This window comes from Magnolia sinica, chromosome 1 (genome assembly GCF_029962835.1).
Source record: "Magnolia sinica isolate HGM2019 chromosome 1, MsV1, whole genome shotgun sequence".
NCBI classification, from domain to species: Eukaryota; Viridiplantae; Streptophyta; class Magnoliopsida; order Magnoliales; family Magnoliaceae; genus Magnolia; species Magnolia sinica.
In genome coordinates, this window is record NC_080573.1 from 141,397,486 (window position 1) to 141,420,409 (window position 22,924).

Consider the following 22,924-nt stretch of genomic DNA (forward strand, 5'->3'; position numbering starts at 1 on the left):
ACACGTTTGAAGATCGGTAAGATATGCCAAACCCTCAGGAAACAGCATAAATGCCTAATCCACTGCTTCAGAAAAAATACTAGCCTCTCATAGTCCATCCATGTCCGGTTGCTTCCTAAAAAGGTTCTGTGGATCCTTTTCAGATCCATCAGATTGGTGAACGCAAGATCAGCCAAATCTAGAGGGCACACCAAAGATGAGTCTTTCTCCAATGCGTAGTCTGTTTCTTTTGGCGTGGGCCACTTGAGTGCAAATCCGCCTCATTTTTTGTCTCATGCTCCAAAATATTGTAATAAAATAGACTTATGGAATGGATATATCATTGGCATTACCTTGCATTTCAAAAATTAAAATTACATCTTTTAAACCAATTTCACAGGCACAAATTCCCATGAATTTTCAAACGCAGTGAAATTGTAATAATTACTATTTCCCAGGTATTTCCCATTTCTTTGAAAAACAAACAGGCCCTAAAGATCCTTCCGTTGAGCGGGTACAAACCCGCTCTTACATTCCAGCTCGAGAAAACAGTCGCAAGTTGCAGAAAATAAGATACAAATTCGATGGTATCCTTGCAAAAATTGGACTGCTAGGATAATCCAATCACAGCCTTTAATATGATTTGCCCGCATGGATGGGCAGCCCCACAGACCATACCATACCATATGGGAAACCCCCCCCTTTTTTTTAATGGGCTATAAAGATTTTTTCTTTAACAAGTACAACAGTCCACACATCCAAACCTGCAAATACTTAAACCACAACCAAATTTGAGCAAACCTAAACATGCAAAAACATAGAAACAGGAGAATAAAAGCACACAACATTTTCCTGCCACTGCCAAGACTAATCAGCCATTGGTAATTTAGTATCTTCAACTATACTCAAGAAAGCAGCGGTGGCCCTTAATCTGAAAAGGTAGAATCACATTAGGGGTAATGAGGAAATGGCCATACAAGTAAGGTGCAGTGGATAATATGGGTAAGAAAAATCAAAAGCTGCAGCTAAAAATCAAAATCATTTTCAATCCTCTGTAGCAATAAACACTCCTTATCATGCATGGCCCCCAGCTCTGGTGGTCTCAAAGTTTTCAATGAATTTCAAACACTTAATAACAGGGGATCCATAAAAACCAAAACCTTTTACAGCAAAAAGACAGTACTATAATTTCTAGAACACCCTTGGAAGAGATCAATGTCCTTGGATGGAAAAAAAGAAAAAGAAACCAAAAACAAAACAAAAAAGCTGACTTCTGACTCTCTCTGCACTTTCCCTAAGCTTCCAACTTCTCGCCATCCTCGAGAATGATTGCCTTTGTGGGTTTCGCCAGCAGATCTGTGTACTCCTGGAAAGGAGATTTCGTGAAGCGGGTCTCCCTCCAGAAATCAGGGGTAAGGAATCCATAAGTCTTCAGCAGACAATCAAATGTAGCCTGCACATAAAATGCAGATGGAATCAACTTTTCGTAAAACTAATATTAGTAAACACTTGCCAAGACATTTTATTCTGAACTGCTCCATGATGTTCAAAATGCTTACATTTGATTGTCACATATATGTATTGTTTTCTTGTTACATTTTATGTTTCTTTTAAACCATAACAGCACGGACACCAAAGTATCTTGTTTACATGAAAAAACAGAGGATCCACATTAGTAATATACACCATATACTTCAAAAGTGTTTTATATTAGTGCCTGTCAAATCAACACACTATGTTGCTCAAATGGACATGCTACCCTTCACATTCTTAGTTTCTTAAAATTTAACTCTTCAAGTCTGCAATTATTCTGAGTAACTACACAATAATTTGAAAATTCTACTGCAAAAGTCCTGAAAACGAGGCCCAGCAAAAGGTGACCCTCTTATCACCACACAGATCGACCCCGTGGAAAAAAAAAAAAAAAAACCACTGCGCTATCAGAGGCTTAACAAACTAAAATCACAACACTCTCCACTTGCGTATGGTTAGACAAACCCCTGAATTTGATCAGAGAAAGCATGCACCTTGTGATCATAAGCACAATACCCCAGTTGGACTTCATAGTAGGGAAATCTTACTGAAAATTCTCCTATTCCACCAAAGACACCATACCATATAAAACCAAAGGGAAGCATCTTTCAGAGAATAATGCCAACTAGGCTGAAACAGCCAACCACTCAACCCTGTCGATCAGGTTGGGCAGAGAACCATTGAGCGCCCGATCAAATATCGAAGGTGCAAAAGATTCAACTCCATACTAACCCAGCTACCTTGCAATGGAGGAGCAGATGATCTACACTTTCTTCACTTTCACGGCACATGATGCACATGTTTGCCAAAGGGATCTAAGACATCTAAAATTGTCTAGCATAAGAATCTCATTTGCCATGGCAACCCATCCAAAGACTTGCACCTTGGTAGGACAGAAGCATACCATGCCCTTGCACACGCTGCCTGCTGCCTGGACTTGCAAGAAATCCTCCACAACATATACATATATTTTGCGGAAAAAAAAAACCCACAAACTTTTGAGGTTGGCTTCCAAACTTTCTGGTCCTTAGCAAGCAGGTCAGTGGTTACTGAGCAGAGCATCTTCAAGAGATCTCTGAGTAATCTGACTTCATAATCGAGAATATCTCTACGAAATCAAATGTTCCGGACCGTCACACCTACCAAAGTTTCACACCAGTCGATAACCTTTTCCTCTGTATGTATATAAAGAGAAACAGATGATGGAAAGAGGGGGCAATAACCTTCTCTGCTTTAGATATAGAAAGGGAAAATGTCACAACAGTCAATAATCTTCTCCTCTTTAGATACAGAGAGGGAAAACAGATGATGAAAGACTTGGCCAGAGGCATGTCATCACGCCACGTATCCCTTCCGAAAGAGAATTCTACCCCTTTCCCAATAAGGAATTGGACTCCTTTTTCAAAATTGCAGTAAACCTTCCTTGAAATAATGTCGTTCAGCTCCTCGGATCATCTCTCTGCCTTACTGACCTCTTTCCACACACCTATTGGTAACACTAGGGAAAACCCTATTAAGATGCCCGAGCTCTCAGAAATGACTTTTCTCCATGACGACTCCTGTTCTTCCCTAGATTTCCACTGCCATTTGCTTAGAAGAGTGCAAATTTTCCCTCTAATCCTCCCAAGCTTTTCATGTGAAAATCTAATTATATTAAAATCACCGCCAATGCGCCAAGATTAGTTCACCTGCTATTAACCTTGGACAGCTCAAAAAGAACTATGAGCAAAGCCTTGGGTTGTTCAGACCATAAACTGCTGACAACACCCATTTGCATTTCAATGCAAATAAACTCAAAAATCACATTTCAACAGATCTTCCACCCAGATCTTATCAGCATTTTACATAACAATGATACTGCCTTTTCAGTCCAGAGCTGGTAGAGCTGGGCATCGTGTCAAAGCGAGCTATGGCTGACCCAACTCAATCCGGTTTTGAAATAGACCTGACCCGAAATCGACCCGACTTGGTACCGAGTCCAGCATGCCTGACCCAATCCGAGTCCGGGTCTAGCCTGAACTAATCACAAGAACCGACTTGGATGCAGCAGGTATCCATGGGCTGAAATCACAACTCAAAACCTAGGTGCACTTGCTAGAATTGCAGCCTCTCAATCAGCTATATGGCATCTCAAATATGAAACGTCAGATCTGAGTTATATATATATATATATATATATATATACGAGTTGAGTTTCGAATTCAGTTGAGTTGAGTCAGTACTGAGTTGGATTTCGCGTCGAGTCGAGTTACTGGGTGACCTGAACTCAGCTCGGTTTGAGTTCGGATTGGACGAAAACTACTCGGTTTGGATCGACTCACCCACTCGGTTCAGATTGAGTTGGGTCTGAATGAGTCGGACGAGGTCAAGTTTGTCGAGTTGAGTCGTCCCATGCCCAGCTCTAAGTGCTGGTAAGAAGGCAAACCTTTTGTCGTGGAACCCCCATAGACCACTTCTAACTAGGATTCTAACAACATGACAATACCGATATTGCGCCACCTAAGAAGCTCGCTAACTGCCAATCTCCAATCAGGATCATGAAGACTCCTCAACTCTCCAGCAACTATCGTCATTTCCAGCCTCCCATTTCCTATAACCCTTGTTGACCTTTCTGTTCCTCCAACCATTGAGTTCCGAGCCTTTATCATAATATGGAAATGCCAGGTTCACCAATTCCCACTTCCCTCTGACCTTTGAACTACTCTCCCTACAATGGTTCCTCCATCCCTTTCTTCAAGAATCTCAAAGAGCTTGGTCATCACTTCCTCTCCCCTTTACGCAACATAGATCTAAATCCCTGATAAGACCAAGTTACCAACCATTAAGTGTATTTTGATTATCTTGATGGAAATCATTTATGTCCTCAATCCTGCTGCCCTTGAATCCTCCACATATTTTGAAGTTTCTGGCCTTTCTTTAGGGTTTTTTTTTGACCTTGACGCTGGCGAGTTCCTGAATTTAGATGGGATTTTTTTTTTTGGGAAGGGAGAGAGCAAAATGGTTGTAGTTGGACAGGAGGGGCATTCTTCAGATGGCACACAAAAGACTTCCAATGAATTTGGATCAATGCTAATGGTTTGCCAATATGTCCAGATTTCCACTAGAGCTTGGTTACGTCAGCATCTGGGTTGCCTGAATCGTCGTGAGTCCTGACACAACTTCCTTTTGGCAAGTCCTCATGGCACCACCACTCATCATTCATCAAGCTATCTTCTTCAACAGACTCCAATAGAGGGCCTAACTTTGGCTCCGGCTCCAAGGCTGCTTCATCCAAAGCTACCATGTCCCTAGAATCTCCAGCAGAAATACTCTGTTTGTGGCCAAAATAGCATTTTTTTTGGTCAATGATAACGCACATCACTTCAAAATCTCACGCATTCTGGTGAGCAAGAGTTACTTGTATTAGCAGGGACACACTTGTATGCATAATCTCACTAGTAAATGACCTTATTTTGAATGGAAAAGCCATCAACGTCAAGGAGACACATTATCCCATTGGTCCACTCTCTTGAGGACATTTGGAGCGGTATCTCTGCTAAAATATTCTTCCCTGCCAAGTGCCATCAAACCCTCTCTCATTGATACCTGCTTGCCTCATGACCCAAAATCGTTAGCCCTCTAATGATCCTATCTCCTCTCTCCTCCCCCATCGAACAACAAACCACTGATTGACCTTCACTGCCTTGACATCTCTTCCGCTTCCCTAACCTTTATAGAAAGCACCTACCATCTGTCAGGAATCTAATTCCTCTTCATCGGGAATCTAATTCCTCTTTATTCAATCTCATCCCTGCTTCTGTTGGACTTTTAAAAATCTAACAATTTACATATTGGAGAAAAATATCTGACATTTTAAAACTGGATTTTCAAACTTTACACCATGTTTCAAAAACCCTAAAAAAGAAGTGTATTTGATAGCTCATTGGCCCCGAGATCTTTGATGGCTTCACTAAAGCATCAAACAGAGCATTAGGTAACAAGACCGCTGCTTACATGAATACTTCCAGTCTATGAAATTGATTCCAATCAATTTATCATCCTCGACGATGACAACGAGCAGATGGAATCAAAACACATCTACATAGCATATGTGTGTGTGTGTGTGTGTGTTGACTGTAAATCATCAATTGCCATGGACCTAGTAATCTTAGATCTAGCATTTCATTTTTATCTCAAAAATCAAGCAAAGTTCAAATCATGCTCCAAGATTCTATTAACCTCTCACATGATTTGATTTGTTCCCATCACATGATATGTAGCCAAATAATCCACATATGACAATTTAAGACTACACACTTCATATTTCCGTTCACCATTCATGTGCATCAAACTATATACGTACAAACTATGAGCATCACACAACAATTTAATACACAACTTTGATGCACAATTGATAGAGAATCAACCATAAACAATATCAATAATCACAAAATGTAAAATAAATTGTCCTTATTCCATAGCATTATATCCAACCATATCCCCTAGCACAAAACACATTTCAAATCATCAACATATAAAGTGGTCTTTACACCATAAATTTCATAAGGCTCTGAATTTATAGACCTGGATGTCGTCGGATAAATTCTAGAGAAAAGCCTTTATGGCTTCCATATTCTTCATTTAATGCACTGATGGAAGTGTAATTACAGTTTTGCCTTTGTTATACATTTTCTTTGAAAATGGAAAATAGGGGGGGCGGCTAGGTTCCTATGATAGTAGTGGTGACCCATCCTCTTCTCTCGTAGCGCACATGTACAGCTATCCAGACAGTACAAATTGCGAGGCACATTCTTGATGGCCCATATCTAAAAATCACACTGATCAAGCAATCATACCCATGCGATTGATCGTTATCAAATGGATGGTTCAAAGTAAATAGAAAGGTGGTCCAAATTCCAATGGCAAATCAGATGGTTGACATCATCTTTTCAGTGTCAATTTTGGGTAATGTTCCATCCACAAATGGGTCAAGGCAAAATCAGATGGTTATTGGTTACTGTTATTTTTTCAGTTAAATTTTTTATTAATGCTCCGCCCACAATGGATCAGCAATTTGGCTTGTCTAGTTTGCCGTAAAGCTTACTATTATTAAAATGGTGGTAAACCATCAAAGGAATCTAGCCCAGTTATTAGATACTTTCAAGTTTGTTTGGCTTATTTGGAGACTCAAGATTGCTAGCATGCATTGCCCCATTGAACCCACATGTTGAAATGACCTAATGATCGAATTGTCCATGTTAACGGCCATCATAAGTGTTATTTAAAATGAAGAGAGAAGAAGAACGGAGGAAGAATAAGAGAAAGGAAAAGAGGAGACGGTGGAGCTCAATAGAGCTCCACACGCCCCCACTCTTTTTATTATAATAGGGCTTCCACTCATTACAAGAAAATTACCTACATACCCCTCTCACTAAAAGTAAAATAATAAAGATCTCATGGGCGTATGAATACTAGCCCAAACACACCAACTAAAGCCTAAGGGGTCATTTGGCACCATGGATTTGGGGGGATTTGAGGGGATGTCAAATCCCCTGGTTGTTTGGCACCATAAAGTAACTGGGGGTTTCAAATCCCCTCAAAGAGGGGGTTTGAAATCCACGGTGAGAGCTTGGATTACATCTAAAATCCTTCCAAGAGTTGCATGTGTAACATGTATGTCACTGGACTATTATTCTATTGGGCACATGGCCCACTAATGATGTCCCAAAACAATTAGATAATCAATTGCATCACTATAATTACTTTAATATGATGATCAACACCGTCCAAACATTGTCCATTAAATCAACGGTTAAAAATCTTTGGTCAGTCAATCAGACATGATTTTGTGCTTGGGGCCCATCCGAGACTTGTAATTTCATCATTTTCGGGCAAAGCATATATTTCGGTAGGCTTATTGCAACCACTGCGTTAAACATTACATAGTTCACTAATTAGAGATATTAAAGTTGATTTAGTAATTAAGTTCAAGCCCCTGTAAATATACCATGCATAGCTACTTTTGGATTAAAGTTGATTCCCAATCGAGGGTGCCAAACACAATAGGAGTATTTCAAATCCAGGGGGTTCCAAATCCACGCTCCCAAACAGGCCCTAAACATAGAACCCAACACATGAGACCCCACATAAGACATCAAGGGACCACGGCACACATGTGGTCAGGTCAGCCCACATGTGGTCCAACAATAAGATACTTACACTGAATAACAGACTCAAACAATCAAAAGTTTTAGCGAATGTAGTATGTCATAAGAAAATTTTCAATGACTCACACTGAACTTTAAAAATTAAGGTGGTTTTGGTAGCTGGTTTTATATTTCTCAGCTTAGTAATTCCCCAGTTTCTTATATATATATATATATATATATATATATATATAAGAAGTTCGCTTCAGACTTTTTGCTTGGTTTTTTACATTGTCCAGATTTTCCTGAAAAAAAGAAGAAGAAAGAAACTAGCCCCAACTTTTTGCTAGGGAATGAAAAACCTGGGCAATGATTAAAACAGATTTTTAGACTTTCCCTAGGTTTCCCTAGGAAACCAGGAATATCAACCAACCAAAATTTAGTCATTCACCCTAACATTCCTCAGGAAACACAAACCTGGGAATGCATTCCCAGGCACCAAACAAGCCACAGAGATCATGCCCATCCTCAAGGTGTGACTATTAGATCACAACTCTAGTAGCATTAAAAAAAATGAATGGTTTCAAATATCAAACCGTGTTCGCATATGGTCCCGGGAAGCATGTTGCCCATCATGGTCAAGACATGGGGATAATGAACTTGACAGTGTGATGGTAGTTCTTTTTTTTTCTTTTTTTTTTTCCTTTGACTGTTAATAATAAGGCACTGTCAAGACATGGGGAAAATGAATGCTTGCACTCATCTCACAGATCTGGAAGGAAAACCATTTTTTACAAATTCGATATCGAAAAAGCTTATGATCACGTAGATTGAGATTTTCTACAATACATGATGCTACGTATGGGTTTCAATGATAGATGGCGAAGTTGGATCAGATCGTGTGTGTAGTCAGCGCAATTTTCTATCCTGTTAAATGGTTCTCCAAAAGGATTCTTTCCTGGTTCAAGAGGATTACGCCAAGGTGACCCACTCTCCCCTCTTCTGTTCCTTCTGATCGGATAGGCATTGTCGCAAATGATTCTTAGTGGACAAACTGCTCGTTTGTTCAGAGGTATTTTCCTCACTGATGCAGTCATTCCTATCTCCCATATTCAATTCGCTGATGATACCCTGATCATGATCGAGGCAGATGACGTTTCGGTTAACAATCTTCATATGTCTCTAAGATGTTTTGAGGCTGTCTCGGGTTTGAAAATCAACATGGCTAAATCTAAACTTTATGGGGTCAACGTATCGGATCACGAGCTAGATGTTTTTGCTAATGTTTTGGGCTGTTCACAGGCTTCTTTTCCTACGACGTTCGTTGAGATAATCTCAGGAAGCGTGTGATGCAGATTGTCAATATCTGTCGCCGCTGTATGCGCATTGAGGAGACAATTGACCATCTCTTGGTCCATTGTCCCTTTATCACTCAAATTTGGTGGGACTTTTGGTCTAGATTCAATATTGTTGGCTGCATCCCAAATTCTGCAGCGTCTTTGTTAGCAGCTTGGCAGGGGCAAAAGCTAGGTAAAGTGAAAACTAGAATTTGGAGAATGGCGATTATTGCAATTTGGTGGGCGGTCTGGAAGGAAAGGAATAAAAGATGCTTTAAAGACTCTCAGGCTACGGCTAAATCAGTGGGATCCTACGCCAAAAAGTTGATTGTGGAATGGGTATCGAATGTAATGTGTCTAAAAGACTATAATCTTGTTTTCTTAGGTTTATAGTTTTGCCTTCTGGCTGCTATCTCAGCAGTCCTCTTTGTATGTTTTCTTCTTTTTTAATATATCTTCTCCGTTACTTTTTTTTTAAAAAAAAGGCACTGGGAAATTATAGAAGTGGTATAAATTAGCTTAGATCAAACCATCCAAATTGCCAATCACTGCTGACAGGTCATCACACTTTTTTTTTGGAAGCAAAGTCATCATCACACTAAAATCAGATTGTATCAACCATAACACTGCCATAGGATTTTATGGAACAGGACCCACACTAGAGATGGTCCAGTAAGTTTCAACGCATGCACAATATAGAATCCAACAACTGGACAGTTCCGATGACTGGACCATATCAGCATCTTGGCCCCAATGCAGTAACAAGTGCTCGCCGCAGATCGTCCCCTTTATCTGAATTCAAGAGGCTGACATATCCATGGTATGTTCCACAATCTAGACAGCTTCTTATGAATTTATATAAATCACTTATAAAAAATTTCACAGTATCTAAGCATCAAGCATCATACTTTGACAGAGTACTAAATAACTCCACATGCTATTTATAACTTCGGAAAAGCAAAAGCTAAAGGGGCAAAATGTCTCTTCACTTCCAATAATAATAATAATAATAATAATAATAGAAGGCAGAAACATTCCCCATGAATGTATGCTAAACATGGAACAACCTTTTTTTCATTTAAAATCACAATTTCTAAATAGTATTTGAGTAAAGCAATCTATAAAATAGCATAGAAACACAATCTCTGTACAAAACAACTAAAGGATAAACAAATAAAGAACTGAAATGAAGACAATTTTATAAACAAAAAATAAAATTTTAAAAAATACCAACTTATGTGCACAAAAGGTAAATCCAAACCTTGACGAAATTCCCGAGTGTCTTAGTGGATCCCCGAGAGGACGTGAACACATCCTCAATCCCTGCAAACTGCAGCACCTTCTTTGGGACCCTGGCCGCGACAATCCCAGCCCCACGTGGAGCCGGCACCATCCGCACCGTAACCGACCCGCACTTCCCTGTGACCTTACAAGGAACCGTGTGAGGCTTCCCTATCTTGTTCCCCCAGTAGCCCCTCCTTACCGGAATCACCGACAGCTTTGCAAGAATAATCGAGCCCCGGATCGCCGTAGCCACCTCCTTGCTGCATTTCACACCAAGGCCAACATGACCGTTGCCATCGCCGACAACGACGAAGGCCTTGAAGCGGGTACGCTGCCCGGCACGTGTCTGCTTCTGAACGGGCATGATCTTCATGACCTCGTCCTTGAGCTGTGGGCCCAGGAGGGTCTCGATGATCTGGTGCTCCTTGACGGGGAGGGAATGGAGGTAGATCTGCTCGAGGCTGCGGATCTTCCCTTCTTTGACGAGGCGGCCCAGCTTCGTTACTGGGACCCATTTCTCTTCTTCTTCGCGGCGGGGGCCGCGGCGACCACCCCTTCCCCGATCGCCGCGACCACGGCCACGGTCTCCACGGCCGAATCCGCGTCCGAATCCACCTCTGTCGCCGCCTCTCTCTGCCATGGTGGTGATGAGGATTACGGAGAGTGATAGAAGAAAAAAGATACAACCAGAGGTGGGTTTATATAGGGGAGGGTGAGATTAGGGTTTTGTAGACTGTAGTGTGATTTGTGAAGGTAGAAGTTGATCGATCGGGTACTCCGCGGTGCCTGCTGGACCCACTGGCCCGATCAAGTCCTAACACGACTTCCACATGTACCCTGCCAGTAATGCCCATTTACAAATTGGATGCAACGCATCAAAGGAACACACTCATCGAACCATCTTTACCATTCATTCTCTGGCTGTCAAACACTGACACAGATTTAAACCATTTGTTGATATATCCACCAATCTCAAGTAAACCACAACACAAGATATAACAGTGATTGAACACCTATCAATAAAAATTGTTTGGGTTACAAAAGTTTTAGATCAAACTGATATTTATATTTTCCCTTATTTTATATGGCAAATAAACATTATAATAGGACCTGTGATGTTTTTAATGAGCCTCAGGAAGTTTTTAATGTTGGTTGTTCAATAACCACTATTACCTATGGTGTGGTCCACCTACGACATGAATTTACCTTGTCTTTGAGCTAATGCCTTGAAATGAGTTGTCAAAAATAAATGAACTGCATAGACGAGATATATACTTCATTGTGGGGGCGCAACACATACTTTAGGGTTTACTACCGTATCTAAGGCAAGCAAATTGATGGATAAAAGTCAAGCATCCCATGGCCTAAGTTCCACCTAAATGATTGGATGCTTAAGATCATTTAATTGGTGTGGGCTAAATCATATAAGTGGCTTCCATGACCAAGGAGTCATTTGGCAGGTATTAATTTAAAATTCTTTGGAGGCAGCCATAGATTTAAAATTTCCTTCGAATCTATCAGATTTTGAAACCCAGTGAAATGGATTTTGCAAATTGACTTTGGAACAACCAAAATCTAAATCCTTCAAAATCTTAACTAGCAAAGGTTCAAAAAATTACAGACCCTCCAACATCCAAGCTATCATATGACTCCTAAAGATGAATGGATTTATAGAGCCATCTTTCCATAGTAGGTAATGGTATACTGATTAAATATATTGGTATTCTATTCCCACTATTTCATGTGGTGTGGCCCATTTTAGTTATGGATCTAATTGATTTTTGTCCTCGTGATTTAAAAGTATAGAATCTGATGGATGCAGTGGGTTTTACATAAAAAGATGCTCAGCCTAACATAATTGAGTGGTGTAAAGTAATTTACTTCCATTTTTCTCGGTCCAATTTTAGCTCCCTTAATAGTAAATAATTATAACCCCCTTGTTATAAGTTACAAAAATGATAATTTACAGGACCTTTAATTCAAGTAAAAGTGTTAAAAAGGAAGAATCAAGATATTCGAGTGAGTGGTTTATTGCGTAGGCACCACCAATTTTTTCACACTCAGGTTGGGCCTATCGTATCAGCCCATGTTAGGCTGGGCCCCACTCAGGCCTCAATTCTCAAGTGTTGGGCTAGGCCTGGACTTAACCTGGCTAAGCCAAACCCACCCATTTCCCAAGGCCTTAAAAAAATAATAATAATAATAATAAATAAATAAATAAATAAATAATTGTTAGAGTGCGATCTTCAATCTTCGAATAAGCCTATTCCAGGCATATGAGTCCCTGTTATGTATGCATAAAATCCAATCGTTCCATCATGTGTGCCGTATCATATTCTCAATTGAACCAAAACAACCAGTTGAATATAAAACTCAGGTGGGCCACACCATGTAAATTATGCTGAAACCTTATAAATCACGTGGTGTGATTTCAATAGCAGGGCCCACCTCAGTTCGTGGTTTTTGAATAATTGGATGGGCCTGACATACAATCTAGAAGGTTCCAAAGGTGGGCCTCCCCATCCTAAGTCCTAACATTTTGGACACATGTGTTCTGGATCAGGCTTTTTTTTTATTTTCGGGGAGAACATTATGAGACGCAGCTTTTGGAAGATTGGATGTTGGCCCTATATCCTGGTGGTCCTCACACAACGGGGTGTACAATGAGTTCATTCTACATCAGTTGCAGAGGATCTAGCCTCGCTTCGGTGTTGGGCTTTTGAAATTGTGAAGTGGGAGATATGGACAGGCTTTTGAAATTAGACCTAACGTAAAGTGGGTCACGAGACCATCTATGCTCCCAAACAAAAATACCGAACCCAATACACGGATCAAGCAATTTTCTCCACCTAACGTGGGACCCATGCTTGCATTGATCTGGAAATTTATCTTTCTGTGGCCCGGATGGGAGAGATCTAGGAATCACCACCTGCCCGATTGGGCCACTGTTAAATTTGGAACATTCACTGTAACCGTCCAATCTGAAACCGAAAACTGGATCGCTATACTCTAATATATGAGAATATTGGTGCATTTCCTTTTGACAGTGTGTCCCACCAGGGTAATGGCCTGGATTTACGAAGGTGGGCCCCAACTGTACCAATGACAGCCCAATCAAAGGTAAAAAAAACAACTTTGATACTCTGGTTGAGTGCGATGGATGATACGCAGACACTTATAACTTACTTACCAATTGCAAACGTGGCATATCAAACGGTCCAACTTATACATAAAAGTTTACATGTATCATTATATAATCAAAAATTGTGCTGATTGATAATCTTCTTATGAGATTTCCGAACATTTTGTACCATTAAAAATGAAAAGTATTCAATAGTCTTATTTCAACAAACAAGTGTCCACGAATCAGAGATTAGGATTGTGAAGTCCATCTGATTCTTGGCATGTAACTTGGAAACCGTGACTTACACAATTTAACTGGTCCAACGTAAGTTTAGCTTTTATATGCCACTTGTATAATTTTGAAGTGCCTGATTATCAAGTGCCATGCGCAACAGGAGTATTTAATAACTCCCCGAGAACGAAAAAGGAGAGAAGGATTAGGGTGCGTTCGGGTGCACCAAAGATCATGAAATTTCGTGATATTTTGCACCAAAATAGACTGAATAAGTATGAAATAGGAGGAAATTCCGTGACATTGGGTGCAACCAAACGCACCCTTATCCTATACATCCATACTCTTTCAACCGTCAGCAACGGATATATGTGGTGGATAACTCCCAAACCATCCCACCACCCCGTCCCGCACCCAAGAACGCCTAGAAACCATGGCTACTGTAAGCTTAAATCCATCCAAAATCAACCAGTCCAGGTCTGAATCTCAAAAACCCATTTCCAGCTTCCTCTCTCTCTCAGAACCCATCAAAATCTCACTCCCAACCTCCCATTCCTCCACGAAAACCAAGCTCTTCCTACCCAAATCACACCAATTTCGATCCAATTCCATCTCAGAAAGCTCAATTTCTTCACCGACCGGTGATTCTTCCGCGTTTTCTATAACGGGCGATGAAAATGACGATGACCCATCTGCCGAATTGAGCTTTTTAGACCCCGACGTCGATCCCCGAAGCATTTCCGAATGGGAATTGGACTTTTGCTCAAGACCTATTTTAGATATCAGAGGGAAGAAGCTATGGGAGCTCGTTGTCTGCGATGGCACACTCTCACTTCAGCACACCAAGTTCTTCCCGAACAATGTCATCAACAGCATCACTTTGAGGGACGCCATCTTGTCAATAAGCGACATCTTGGGCGTCCCCTTGCCAGAGAAAATTCGGTTTTTCAGGTGAATTTTGGATTCTACAGAGTTTACTACAGCCAAGTGTCGGGCCAGATCATCTCAACCGTATGTGTGGCACGTGTATGGGGATCAGCATCATTGGTTTGGTAGGCCCTCGCGTGGATCCATCATAGCCCAAAAAATAAAGGTGGTTGGGTTATGGTAGCCATCTGATCAGTGGCCCGCAGATGGACCGTTGATGCAGAGCTGAAAAGAAGTGAACGATGGTCCACCTTCAACACGATAACTCACAATGATCGGATGTCCAATCTCCGTGGTTTCTGGCTCATGATTCATTCACATGGTGGACCACCTGATCAGCAGTCCTGATTATCCCAAGCTTGCCATTTGGGTGATGGAGACTGCTTCCCAGAATGATAATTTAGATTGATTTGCTTGTTTCAGGTCGCAGATGCAAACAATCATAACCAAAGCTTGTGGAGAGCTTGGTATAAAACCGGTTCCTAGCAAACGGGTGCTTGTTCTATCTTTTCTACCATCCTTATTCTCTTTTCTTTTCTTTTCTTGGGTCTCCAAACGGTTTTAAAATTTCTGTAATTGTTATGCACCAAATGCATGAAATAACACTAGCTTCCACATACTGATATAGAAGAGGAACAACGCCTAGGTGGTGAGAAGTCATGGTTTGCATCTCCAGCTGGCTATTCCTAACCAATGGCTAGGATCGAATGCAGCCCATCTCATGATTCTTTACATTTATCACAACATGTAATACATAGTGACAAATCTCATTCTCGGCAATTTCTCAGTGTGGGAATATCTTGGGGGACTATCAGTTTTTTTTTTTTGCCTTGTGGTGTTATCAGGAAAATCTAATGGAAATAGAATAATTTCAAATTTCTAAATAAATGGCTAGTAAATTAGATAACTTACTTTTAAATAATTTCTTCAGTAAATTGTGATAATATCACAAAATTAAAATATGCTGAGATTCCAAAAATGTCGTGATTGTTTTACAAATTTCCATGGAAATATTGCAAGATTTTAAAAAATCTTGGCGATATTTTTCACAATGATGTAATACCATGGATGTCAATATGATCAAAATGAATACATCAGAGTTTGCGTCTCTTGATTGATAGTCATTACGCAAAAATGGCCTAAAAGAGTATGTGACCACTGAAAAGCGCAGCCTGTTTGAAGTAAGAATTTGAAAAAGATTGGTCACTAACACAACCAGAAGAATAGAACAGAGCATATAGATAATGAAGCCAATAAAACTGGTTAGCGTTAACTAGTGGAAAATGAACTGAGATCAATGAAATTAGAGCAAACACGAATAGGATATTGGAGAATGAGAAAGAGAAAAATCTAGGAGGCCCAAGAAGAGTTGGCTACCAATACCACATGGACCCAATTACACAAATTTCATGATTAAGATATGCTACTGCCAGGAATCTTTGATACCTTTTATCTGTGGTAATTAGGTAATACATGGTTTACAACCAAGGTTCCACATGACCTAAAAATAAATTTAAATAAAACAAGAGAAAGAAAGAAACGGAAACACAAAAACATATGTTAAGCTTGAGTTTGTATGGTGTATTTCATCATCATAGGCTGTAAAGCTCATACAATAACCAAATTAAGTGTTAAGAATTATAGTAGAGGCAAAATAGCTCAATTCCTCTGTTCGCTTTCCTATCTTGTTCTTCTTATTTCCCTTTAATAGGTAGGAAATATGATCCTTCCATCTCATGTTACTCGTGTTACCTATACATTCATCACTATCATCAACAAAATACATTTCATACTTGTCTTAAGGCAATGGTGATAAGGATGTTCTGATTGACAGTTTCTCGATAGCTGAATTATTGGTTTTTTATTTTATTTTATACATTTGAGTACTTTCGGCAGCTAGATTTTGTCATTTCTCAGTTTGAAGTTGTCATTGCACCAAATTGGACTGATTAATCATGAAAGTTCATTATATGTGGTGCAACCAAACGCACCCTTAATGAATGCTGGAAGAAGCTATTATTTTTGCTCCCTAGTCCAAGAAGAGTTCATGTGGAACCAGTTATATTTACCAAACTTTTCTGTAAATGGCATGATTCTTATATGATTTTAGTTCTCTTATATTTTTCTTCTGTTCAAGGTTTAGAAGCTCTCAATGTCTTTTCCTGACACACTAAATGTATGCTTTTCACCAATCATACCACAGAATCAAATGCATTTTGTGGCAAAGAAGTGTTCATTGCAAGGTCTTGCTATGATTATGATACCTCTTATGTTTCCAGTTGCTTGCATATAAGCATAATCTTGTCATCTTGGCTCTCTAGTTGCAAGCCTGAGGTCCGTATAAGTGGGGTGCATGGTTCGATGATCCATGCTGCTGATCTGATAGGAGATTTTATGGTACATCAGCTATCCATACAAGTGGAGTGCCCGAGTAGGTGATCCAGACAGTCCTAGACTGGGACTGTCCCATTTGGAAGTTCTTTGGGATCATGAGATATTCAAGGTGGCCAAAATCAGTTCAAGGTCCAGATCACTGAACCACAACCCCACTTGTGTAAACTCAAGGCCCACAGACACTAGACATCCTCAATCCCATCTTATTCTTTCCTAACAATTGTTTTACCATAAACAGTGTTTGTCACTTATACTGTGGCTGGAAGAGCGGTATGAGACCGTATATATGCGTCATCCTGGTTTTCAGAAAGGATCAAAGCCTCTTCTGGCATTAGATAATCCATTCCCAATGGAACTTCCTGAAAACCTCTTTGGGGAGAAGTGGGCTTTTGTCCAGTTACCTTTCTCAGGTACATGAATAATCTCTCTCTTTCAGTATCCATGTGTGTTTCTGTCATATCTTTCCAGCATTCTCTTTCTACAGGTATCCATATATCTCATTGGAATTGTATAGTACGCTTCATTCAGATTATTCTTATTTAAATTGTAAAGCATGGCATGTAACATCTTCCAAGCAATCCGCTATCTTTTTCCAAGTTTTATGAAGATTCTTCTTGTGACTATCAATCCTTTATACCAGAAACTGCTTAAAGAAAGGGCGTCAATGAGATGCGCTGGCCAATTGGGTCTAAAAGTCAGGTCCTAATTACCAATCATGGGCTTGAGTCCTGCTCATTGGTCACTTGGGTTCAGTCAGGCTAGGACTCAGGTCCAGGCCATGATAATAATTGTGTGTGTATGTTGTGTGTATATGTATTGAATATCATTAATTTGCACATAGAAATTGAATATCATGCCAGGATTGGGTTTTATAAAATTATAATCAGGTTGGGCTTAGGCCCAAAAAAGGGGCATGTCTTGGGTTGGGGGCAGCTGGGGACCAGGACTTGCATAATCGGCTCACACACAGGCTGACCCAGCCAGGTCCGTCTCATTGACACCCCAACTTATCTACTTTGTCAATCCTTCATTTACACTTGCGTAATGATGCACGTGGTTGCACCAAATATCATGATATTTTGCTCCAAATTAGATTTGATTAATCATGAAATTCCATGATATTTGGTGCAACTAGCACCCTAAGCATGAACCTCTAAACATCACCATTGGAGTTAATTAGTCTCCGAACATCGTGTATTGACTGTTGTGTCTTTTAGCAGATTTATCCCACAAATATGTTAGTAAGTGCAGGAGCCTGTTTGCATGTGCCCCTAGTTTATATCTTGGGAAATTTGTACTTGATCTTTCTGGGGCTGTCAAAGGGCCTTCGGCCTGGATTTGAACTGTCCTATTCAAAACTTTGAGCTTGCTTGGACCAGCCCTAGCACATCAATAGCCCTAGTTTGTCAGAGAACAAAATTTCGGGCCAAATGGTCCTCCACATGTCTTCCTCCCCAAATCTTCCCCTTAAGAATTGTGCAGCTGATCAGCTGCCCATCCTTAGTTGCGCGATCCTTCTAACTAGGTGTAGCTCCAGCTTCAAATTGCGTTTTGGACTTGCACTCCTACTCTGCTTCCTATCTATTCGTACTTGTAAACATTTTGAAATAGATGCTTCCCCACTCTTTCACCTCAATTTGTTGCCATTTGACATCACGGTTCATGCAACTACAGTCCCATCCAACCTTATCCAGATTGGCCCTAAAGCAGCACACATCAAAATGAATTTATACAATGCATTTTTTGGCACGCCAAGAGATATGTTGATATTTATACAATGGATGTTGGTGTCTCTAATACCAATTCCCTCCACATCCATCGTGCAAATCCATTTAGCATGCTTTTGATTTGTTTTTCTTCTGATTAACAATGTCAGCGTTTTATAATATTATCTTCCAAAATGTAAGATAGAAGGAAGCCACCTTCACCTCTAACTCGAAACCCTTTTTCTACAGCCTAAAATTTTAACTAGAGATGAGAAATCTTGGCTGGAATTTCTCTTCTTTGTAAACATGTCAACCAAAATCCTCTTCTTCTTCTCTTTCTCTTTTTAGTTTTATACGGCTTTTGTCGAACAATGATCCCATGTCGAGATGGCTAACGTTATATATCTAGTTCTCATTCTTCCAAATTAGCATCTGCTCTATATCATAGAATCTTTATTTTCTTCAAGGAGGGTAATTGTTGTTTCTTATGTCAGCTGTTCAAGAGGAGGTCTCTTCATTAGAAACAAGGTTTGCATTTGGCGGGAGTCTAGATTTAGATCTTTTGGGCCTCGAAATTGATGATAAGACATTGGTTCCAGGATTGGCTGTTGCATCGTCACGCGCTAAACCTTTGGCAGGTATGTTTCACCTTAGTAGTTTACATATGAAATATACACCCTTAAAATCAATCTCAATTTTCTTTCATATAGACATATATAACCCACAACTTCATTTCTTTCATGTCTTTAAAAAAAAAAAAAAAACAAGTGAGATTTGTCCTAGTACACTTCATTTTTCAATGTAGAACGTAAAAGAAGAGATCAGATCCAATACAAAGCTTTGTATGTTAAGGGTTTGTTTGTTTCACCAATTACCATGGTAATATAAAGGAAATGTGCAATGATTACAGATTACTTTACTCATTTCTTGACGACATCTGCATTTGACCGTTGATTTCCTTGTTTGGTTTATCGGCAGTAAAATTGTAATGATGGAATTTTTATATTACTTTAATGTCAGATCATCACCAAAATACATTGGTGTTGCTGTTGGGATTTGAGATTTTCATGATAATGCCTTGAAAAGGTGCAATGATTACAAAGTCCTTTACCCATATCTTGAATACATCTGCATTTGAATGATGATTCTTGTGTTTGATTTGGCAGTGGTAAAATCATAATGATGACACATTTACATTACTGGGGTAATTGACAAAACAAATAGGCAGCATAAAGTACAAACTGCATACAAGTGTTTTTAAGTTCATTTGAGCGCATTTTAGGTGTCTCGGTGCATTGTGCTTAAATGAACTTGGACACACTTAGGCCATGTTTGGTTTTCCAATTAGAACAGTAATGCAAAATAATGAGTCATCATTAGCATTTCAAGGTATTTGTTTAAATAAGAATTACGGCTCGTAATTCGAGAGTCAAATACACTAGTAAAGGAAATTATAATCATTACATTATAAAACCATCATTTTGATAGTGATTTCTAGGTGAAATAAACAATGATAGCAAACTCATCATTGCAGTCAAATATAGGTGATGCCACCACACACTTCCAGGAGCAAGTAATCATTACTCATTTCCAGCCAGTTACTGTTGTAATTGGAAAACTAAACACTCCCTTACATCATGTAGATGCACTCAAATGCACTTAGATGAACTTAGACACACTTACATAAATTTTTTTAATGCTAAGCTTAAGGTACAAATCTTTGTACCGAATCCGGTCTCTAAAAAGAAATTCAATAGCATGGACGATTAAAGCTGTGTTTGGATGCAACTTGAAGGTAGTGCAATTGTAACTTGCCTTGACCTCAACATGAAAGCTAAGGGAACTACAATCTGGGTAGCGCAATTGTAACTTGCCTTGACCTCAACATGAAAGCCAAGGGAACTACAATCTGGTTATACCCGATTCATTATTCTCACAATCGCATTCAATTAGAGTGCATCCAAACGCTCCCTAATACGAACATAAAATATCATGGGCTGTTTTAAGTGCTAAGAGATGTGTGTATTTTAATGTGACCAGCGTGGATGAATGGCTTGGAGGTTTGTTCAGTTGAAGTCGACGCTGCTCAGGCTTCCTTGATTCTATCAGTGGGTGTTTCTACCAGATATGTCTATGCTAGGTATAACAAAAATGCAGCGACGACACAAGAGGCTGAGGCGTGGGAAGCAGCAAAGAAGGAATGTGGGGGCTTGCATTTTCTTGCCATCCAAGATAATTTAGATTCTGATGACTGTGTTGGGTTTTGGCTGCTATTGGACCTGCCCCCACCACCTGTATGATCACAGAAATTATGTTAGTCTTGCTTATTTAATCTACACTTCATGAACTTGTACTTACATTCCTTGTTGCATTGAAAAATGCAGTCCACTTTTACTGTCCACCATTAGCTGGTTTGAATGTGGTAGAGAAAAACCAAAACCATCAGCGGTATGTGCGTGATTTGTATACAGACATTTGAATTGGTGTTGGAAATTGGCACAAGATGTCACACTCGTCGGCTTATAAAATTCAATTTCATCACTAGATGGTGATAATGATATAATGCTTACACCCAGATCCATAGCTCAACTGGCAGACTGAGTGAAGATACCTCATTTCAACACTTTGAGGTCTTGGTATCGATCCCTAGTGGGGGTGGCTAACATGGAGTGTGTGTACTGACATGGGTGTGTACTAACAAGCTAACCCCAAAAAAAAAAAAAAAAAGATAATTCCCGTTGGTCAAAGTGGGCATTTGCTCAAATTGCCATTTTGCAACGAGCTCAGTGGAATTTTGGGGCAGTTTGCAGCTGCAACTTTTGAATATCACATGGGCATGGTGGAAATTGAGTGGAAAGTCACATTCATGCTAGTTTTATAAACTCACAGAATTCCTATCTTCTAAGGTTAGGCATGTGACTCAAGTGGCCGAGTCATTGGACTTGATAACCGGGAGAAACCAAATGTTTAAATTTCAGTTTGTTATATGGGCCACCCTAAAAAATGTGGAATCCTTGCCCCTGTAATGCCCGGCCATATTTCAGTGATGGGCTACTTTATCGTGATCATTCACCACCACTTAGGTTGTATTGACTCATCCATTGGGCGTAATCAGGACAGTCCAAGTTGTGGGCCCCATTCATTCTACTTGAACAATCTTAATTGTCTGATTTTTCTACTTGAATTTAGATCAATGAATGCTTTTATTTTAAACCAAGTGCTTGATAGCCACCACTTGAATGGTTAGGATCTTCTAGTCAGTGTGATTTTTGGTTATGCCCCATTCACTGTATTTGGACAGTCTGGATTGATGCACACATATGCCATGTGAACTATTGAGGATGCACCAAAAAATGGAATTGTCCATTGTCAAGAGAAAAGTATCAAAGGATGCAGTACACTGATTAAGGCAAAAGGAGCACCGTTTAAAGTTCTGCATGGAACAGGACACACCCACTGATTATTCAATAATTCTTTGAATTTATTTTATTTTATTTATTTATTATTATTTTATATATATTGAGATCAGGAACTGAGATCTCAGTGATACATCAGGCCTTGTGGCTTTTCAACTAGCATTCTTGAAAATGTTTAGGGCCTGTTTTGGTGCCACTTAAAAATGAGTTATCTTATTTTTTAGTAAATTGTCATTACGTATTAGAGATCATGATTTTTGGTTATCAAGATTGTTTTTATCCTTACCAAAAAGAAAAATTATCTCTAACATATAATTATAATTAACTAAAATGAGATGAACTCATTTTTTTTAGTAGCACCCAATCAGGCCCTTGGCATGTTATACATAATATGATAACAATAATAGTATTAATCGACAATAAAATGTAATTAGTACTTTTATTAATCATAATCAATTGATTAATTATCAGTTGCATGGGACCAAAATTAAGGCCATTGTAAGGAAATATATCAGCCTGTTAGAGACCATAGCTGGCACTATTACATAGGCTATTATTGCAACCTCAAAACATAACTGCACAGGTTCGCCCTTTTAGCTGGTATAACACCAATATAACAGTCATTGTATCACCATTACAAAGGACTGTGTAAATAAAATGATTAAATGTAGCAATATCTTTAGAAACTGGTTTGCTTATATACTCATACAAACATAGATTAGGCCGCTTGTAAATGCCCCCTAGCAAAATGGTACCAATGGGCTGCCCTAATTGTCAGGTCACTGGTACCAAAATGGGCCAAAAACATGGAGTCCTTTGTTTTTTGGGTTCATTTGGTTGAAATTTCGTGATATTTGGTTTAACCAAA

At 39.5% G+C, this 22,924-nt stretch overlaps 2 protein-coding genes across 2 annotated transcripts; one reads left to right on the forward strand and one right to left on the reverse strand.

Annotated features, from left to right (window-relative positions):
* Positions 1-999: 999 nt before the first annotated feature.
* Positions 1,000-11,012, reverse strand: LOC131221545 (small ribosomal subunit protein uS5x-like). Its single transcript, XM_058216826.1, has 2 exons — positions 10,236-11,012; positions 1,000-1,432 (listed from the first exon to the last, which is right to left on the reverse strand). The coding sequence occupies exons 1-2, from the start codon at positions 10,896-10,898 to the stop codon at positions 1,274-1,276; spliced, it is 822 nt and encodes a 273-aa protein (XP_058072809.1). The 5' UTR covers positions 10,899-11,012; the 3' UTR covers positions 1,000-1,273.
* Positions 11,013-13,869: 2,857 nt separating this feature from the next.
* Positions 13,870-21,041, forward strand: LOC131221550 (protein TAB2 homolog, chloroplastic). Its single transcript, XM_058216835.1, has 5 exons — positions 13,870-14,564; positions 14,964-15,033; positions 17,173-17,344; positions 19,135-19,278; positions 20,681-21,041. The coding sequence occupies exons 1-5, from the start codon at positions 14,047-14,049 to the stop codon at positions 20,938-20,940; spliced, it is 1,164 nt and encodes a 387-aa protein (XP_058072818.1). The 5' UTR covers positions 13,870-14,046; the 3' UTR covers positions 20,941-21,041.
* The last annotated feature ends 1,883 nt before the right edge of the window (positions 21,042-22,924 follow it).